The 4979-nt window shown below is 29.6% G+C and overlaps 1 protein-coding gene across 1 annotated transcript; it reads left to right on the forward strand.

The window, feature by feature from the left end:
• Positions 1–273: 273 nt before the first annotated feature.
• Positions 274–2748, forward strand: LOC105772118 (uncharacterized). The gene is made up of 2 exons (XM_052632946.1): positions 274–2443; positions 2568–2748. The coding sequence occupies exon 1, from the start codon at positions 695–697 to the stop codon at positions 1877–1879; it is 1185 nt and encodes a 394-aa protein (XP_052488906.1). The 5' UTR covers positions 274–694; the 3' UTR covers positions 1880–2443; positions 2568–2748.
• Positions 2749–4979: the final 2231 nt, after the last annotated feature.

Raw genomic sequence — 4979 nt, forward strand, 5'->3', positions numbered from 1 at the left:
CCGGCCTGAATATAATAAATATATATTTTTTATTTTTATTTTGTAATTTTAAAATACTTTTAAAATGTTTTTTTTTTTTTAAATATTTTTTTGTGTTTATTAAAAACCGGGCCGGGCCGGGCCAAATTTTAGGCCCATATTTCGGGCCGGGTCGGGCCAGCCTGGGCCTAAGAGTCGGGTCAAAATTTTTTTTGGGCCCGGCCCGAACCTAGCCCGGCCCGGCCCATGGACAAGTCTACTTCCACCATCTTCACCCTTCTTTTCTTTCTTTTCTTCCTACCTCTTTCTACCCATCTCTTTTTCTCTCTTTCCTTTCTTCATCCTCTGCCTTTCTTTCATTCCTATCATCTCCTTCATCTCTTTCATTTCTCACAACCACACTAATTAATGGAGATGAAGAACGAGAATGAGAATGAGAGTCACGACGAGTCGGTGCAACAGATTCAACATCCTTTTCATAAGGAACATCCCTTGGTGTTAGTGGCAGAGCAAAGCAATAAAGGTCTCAAAGCTCACTGCCATGGATGTGGGGAACTGCTTTCAGCTCCATGCTTCACTTGTATTCATTGCAATTATCACCTTCACAAGCAATGTGCAGAGGCACCCATTAAAATTCATAATCACCCACTCCATCCTAAGCACTCAGGCATAGGTCTTTTTCTTCGACAAAGGCCAATTTCTTCTAGCAGGGTATATGGTTGTGCATTATGCAAGGAAAAACGTAACATGTTTTTTTTATGAATGTGATTGGTGTTATTTTTCCATTGACATCAAATGTGCTCAATTATCCTCTTCATTTAAGTTTAGCCAACTGTCCAAACATGACATCCACCAACATCCATTGACCTTCATAGAAAGTCCCATGGCCATAGATGTACTCAAAAGATTGAACTGCTGCTGGTGTCATGAACCATTGACAGATGCTATATTTTTTTGTTTCGATTGTCCATCATTCATCATTCACAAGAAATGCCTTGATGAGTTACCCACTGAAATTGATCACCCTACACATCGCTTACACCCTCTTATTCTTAACCGTAGTAATAGTGATTACTTGTGCAACCTATGCCAAAAGCAACAATCCGGACCTTTTTACAGTTGTTCTCTTTGCCATTTTAACATCAATGTTGAATGTGCTTGGCCGAGGTCTACTGTTGAAGATAAAAGCTGCCATCAGCACCTATTCTCCTTACTTTGGAGACAAGGTTCATTCATTTGTGATGCATGTGGCACTGAGGGAAATTATATTTCTTGTATATGTTTGAAATGTTGCATCGAAGTCCACAAGAAATGCACTTCACTCCCACACATTATCAAATTTTCTCGACATGATCATTGCATTTTTCACAAATATTTTCTTCAAACACAAGAGCTTACAAAGCAAGATTGCAAGATTTGTTTCAATGAAGTGAGACTAGAGCGTGGGAGTTACTCTTGTGTAAAACAAGGTTGCAATTACGTTGTCCATGTGAATTGTGTCTTAGAGGATGAAGAGTTGTACGAGTTAATTGAGGACGAAAAGCAATGTGAGGAGCTTGAAGAAAAATCTATGCAGTCTTCCATCATTCGTGTTATTGAGGTGAATGAAGCTGGGGAAGCTACAAAGATTCAACATTTCAGTCATCAACATTGCTTGGTGTTAGCAGACAAGATGGAGGAGGAAATTGATAGAAAATTTGATGGGTGCATGCTACCTATCTCAAATATTTTCTATTATTGTTCAGAATGCCCCTTTTTTCTTCATAAAACCTGTGCTGAATTGCCAAGAATCAAGCAACATTGGTTTCATCAAAGCAATGCCACCCTCAATTTCGACAGCTTCAAGAAATGTAACTTTTGCAGTCAATATTCTAGTGGTTTCTTCTATAGAATTAGATAATATATGTACATGTGCACAAGGTGTGCTAAAGTTGCTGATATCATTGAATGTGAAGGACACCAACACTTTCTCTTTTTTGATTTCAAATACAAGGAGAAATGTAATGGTTGTGGCATCAGGTGTTGGCGTGGTGCATTCAGATGTGGAAAGTGCAGATTTGCTTTGGATTTTGGATGCTTAACATTACCACATTCAGCTCTTCAAAAAATTGATGAACACAAGCTAAAGCTTACTTATCATGATGATAATGAGCAAAGTTATTGTGATATTTGTGAGCAATATAGAGATCCAAGGCTTTGGTATTATTCTTGTTCAATCTGTGATACTTCTGCTCATCCCGAATGTGTTCTTGGACAATTTCCATTTCTCAAGGATGGGAGCACAATTGCTTTTTATAAACACAGCCATGGTCACCATCTTAAATTTTTTAGGAAGGTTGAGGGCTTCCCTAAATGTTCTAAGTGTAGTAAGTTTTGCCAAGAAGAAATTTTCAAATGTAAAGAGTCTACATGCGATTATATTGTCCATTGCAAATGTCTGGATTTCTACGTTTAAAGCTTTGTGGTAAGTACTTTAGATGATTAAAGAGCTATTGTTTTCTTTTAAATCATCAATGCAATTAATTGTTTTTATTTCATGATTTTTTTTTCATTATTAACATCAGTTTTAATTGTCTTCATGGCTACAGATGTGTTTTGCTCAAATGGAAAGCACTAGAGGTTTTATCCGATCCAAAGAGTTCGCAAAGGATTTGACATTTCATTCCTACTTCTTCGATGAAGGATGTTCTAAGTGTGTTTTGATTTAAGTGTTGCTTTGTTTAAAATTTGTTTGAGTTTATATGATTTGAACTCACTATTACTTTGTTATTCATCTATGATATATTTGAGTTTGTAAAATTTGATTTCAGTATTATGTTGTGATTTATTGGATTTGAATTTTGAAAATCAATAATTATTTGATTTATTTCTGCAATGTTAATTAATTATTTTACCCCATATATAATGAAACTTTTGGAAGCCACCAATTTCGCTTCATGCTACATGCTTTTCTACTGCACCTTGTTTATTTGACAAGTATAATTATATGAAGTTTTGAATACAATAATATAAAAAGAAGTTACGGAATTAATTATGTAAATATAAAGCTGAATTGAGTTCAATCTCAACTATAAATAAAGTTAATTTCGCTTCAATTAGACATCTTAATTTCAAAAATATAAATAAAATGCACATTCGAACCATTTGAAAATTATAGAGTTAATTCCAATATCCGGTACCTTCACCATAATCAGGTTGAAAATTTTAAATAAACAACTAAAATAACTTTTTTATAAAGTTCATGAGCTTGATGGCAGCATAGAAATTGAGGATACAGTACCACTTTTTAAGTAAATAAAAGTTCAAACAAAGAACTTTTATGTTCTTGTCTCACTCAACACCATCACCTTAACCAAAATAAGCACCCAAAAAACTTTTATGTTCTACAATAAATATAACGTCTCACGTCGAAATATTTTGGACAGATTGACAAACTTGAGGGGCATTTTAGCAATTATTTTTAAAGGTTGTTTTTCGCCACGTGGCATACGAGGATTGTGATATGGAGCAAAATATAATATTTTATATTAAAAATAATACAAATATAAAAATAATACAAATATATACAAATTTAAAATATTATAAATTTATAAAAATATATAAAAGGACAAAAATATAAAACATATTATAAATGAAATAAAATATATAAATTTTAGAAATTGCCAAAAACATTAATAATTATTAAAATAAAAAAGTATATGTAAATTACAAAAAAATTTTAAAATTATGAAAATATAGAAAATTATCTAATTTGCAAATAAAAGAAAAGAACAATTTTACTTTTTATTTAATTGTCTTTTCTTTCATAAAACTTCGTGTTTTTTTAATTGATATGTTTTCGGATCAACTTCTTTAAGTATATTGTACGCTTGATACATTAAAATTTTTAACTATGATATAAAAGCACAAAAAATAATATAAAACATATTATAAATGAAATAAAATATTAAAATTGCCAAAAATATTAATAATTATTAAAATAACAAAAAGTATTTGTAAATTACAAAAAATATTATAAAATTATAAAATTATAAAAAATATTAATTATAAAATTATAAAAAATATTTAAAAGTATAGAAAATTATTAAAATTGTTAATAAAATTTAGAAAACATTATAAAAAGCATAAAGTTGTTAATAAAATATTTAAAATAATTAGGTTAGTATCATAAATAATGACACTTTTTTTTAACTATTTTTCAAGTTTGTTTTATTATTCATGTTCTAGGTTCATGACTGCCTCTCTCTCAATAATATTGTCTTCAAGGTTTAAACCTACGTTCTTCGCTTAAGAATGCAATATGCAATTGTTTTTGGCTTATCAATTTAATTGGTTTCGTTAGAAAAAAATCAATTAAATATTTTCTTCTTTAATCACATTAATCGTTAAACTCAATTGATGGACCAATTAGATATATAAGAATATATAGATAACAATTTTCTGATGTCCATGTATTCATGTCATGATTAAGACCTATCCAAAGTAATTGCCTAATTTGCAAAAAAAGAACCAAATTTACTTTAATAAAGAAAGCAAAGAATTATTCTTGTAGAAATGCTTTACTTTGTTCGAATTTTTATGACATATAAACTTTACTTTTAATTTTATTGCCTTTTCTTTTAAGAAAATTTATATTTTCGAATCAAATTCTTTGAGTATAGCATATGCATTGTAATTTTTAAATATGATGTAAAAACTAAGGCTAAAGAGTCTTTAAAGTCCCTGAAGTTTTTCCAAAAAAAAACCAATTAAGCCCTATATATATATATATATATATATATATATATATATATATATATATATATATATATATTTTGCATTCAATCGAGCTATTGAACTTTAAAATATTTAAAATATAGAAATTATTAAAATTGTTAATAAAATTTACAAAATATTATATAAAGCATAAAATTATTAATAAAATAATTAAGTTATTATTATAAATAATGACATTTTTATACTATTTTTCAAGTTTGTTTTATCGTTTGTTATTAATAAAA

Source organism: Gossypium raimondii, chromosome 6, assembly GCF_025698545.1.
Source record: "Gossypium raimondii isolate GPD5lz chromosome 6, ASM2569854v1, whole genome shotgun sequence".
In the NCBI taxonomy this organism is placed as follows: domain Eukaryota; kingdom Viridiplantae; phylum Streptophyta; class Magnoliopsida; order Malvales; family Malvaceae; genus Gossypium; species Gossypium raimondii.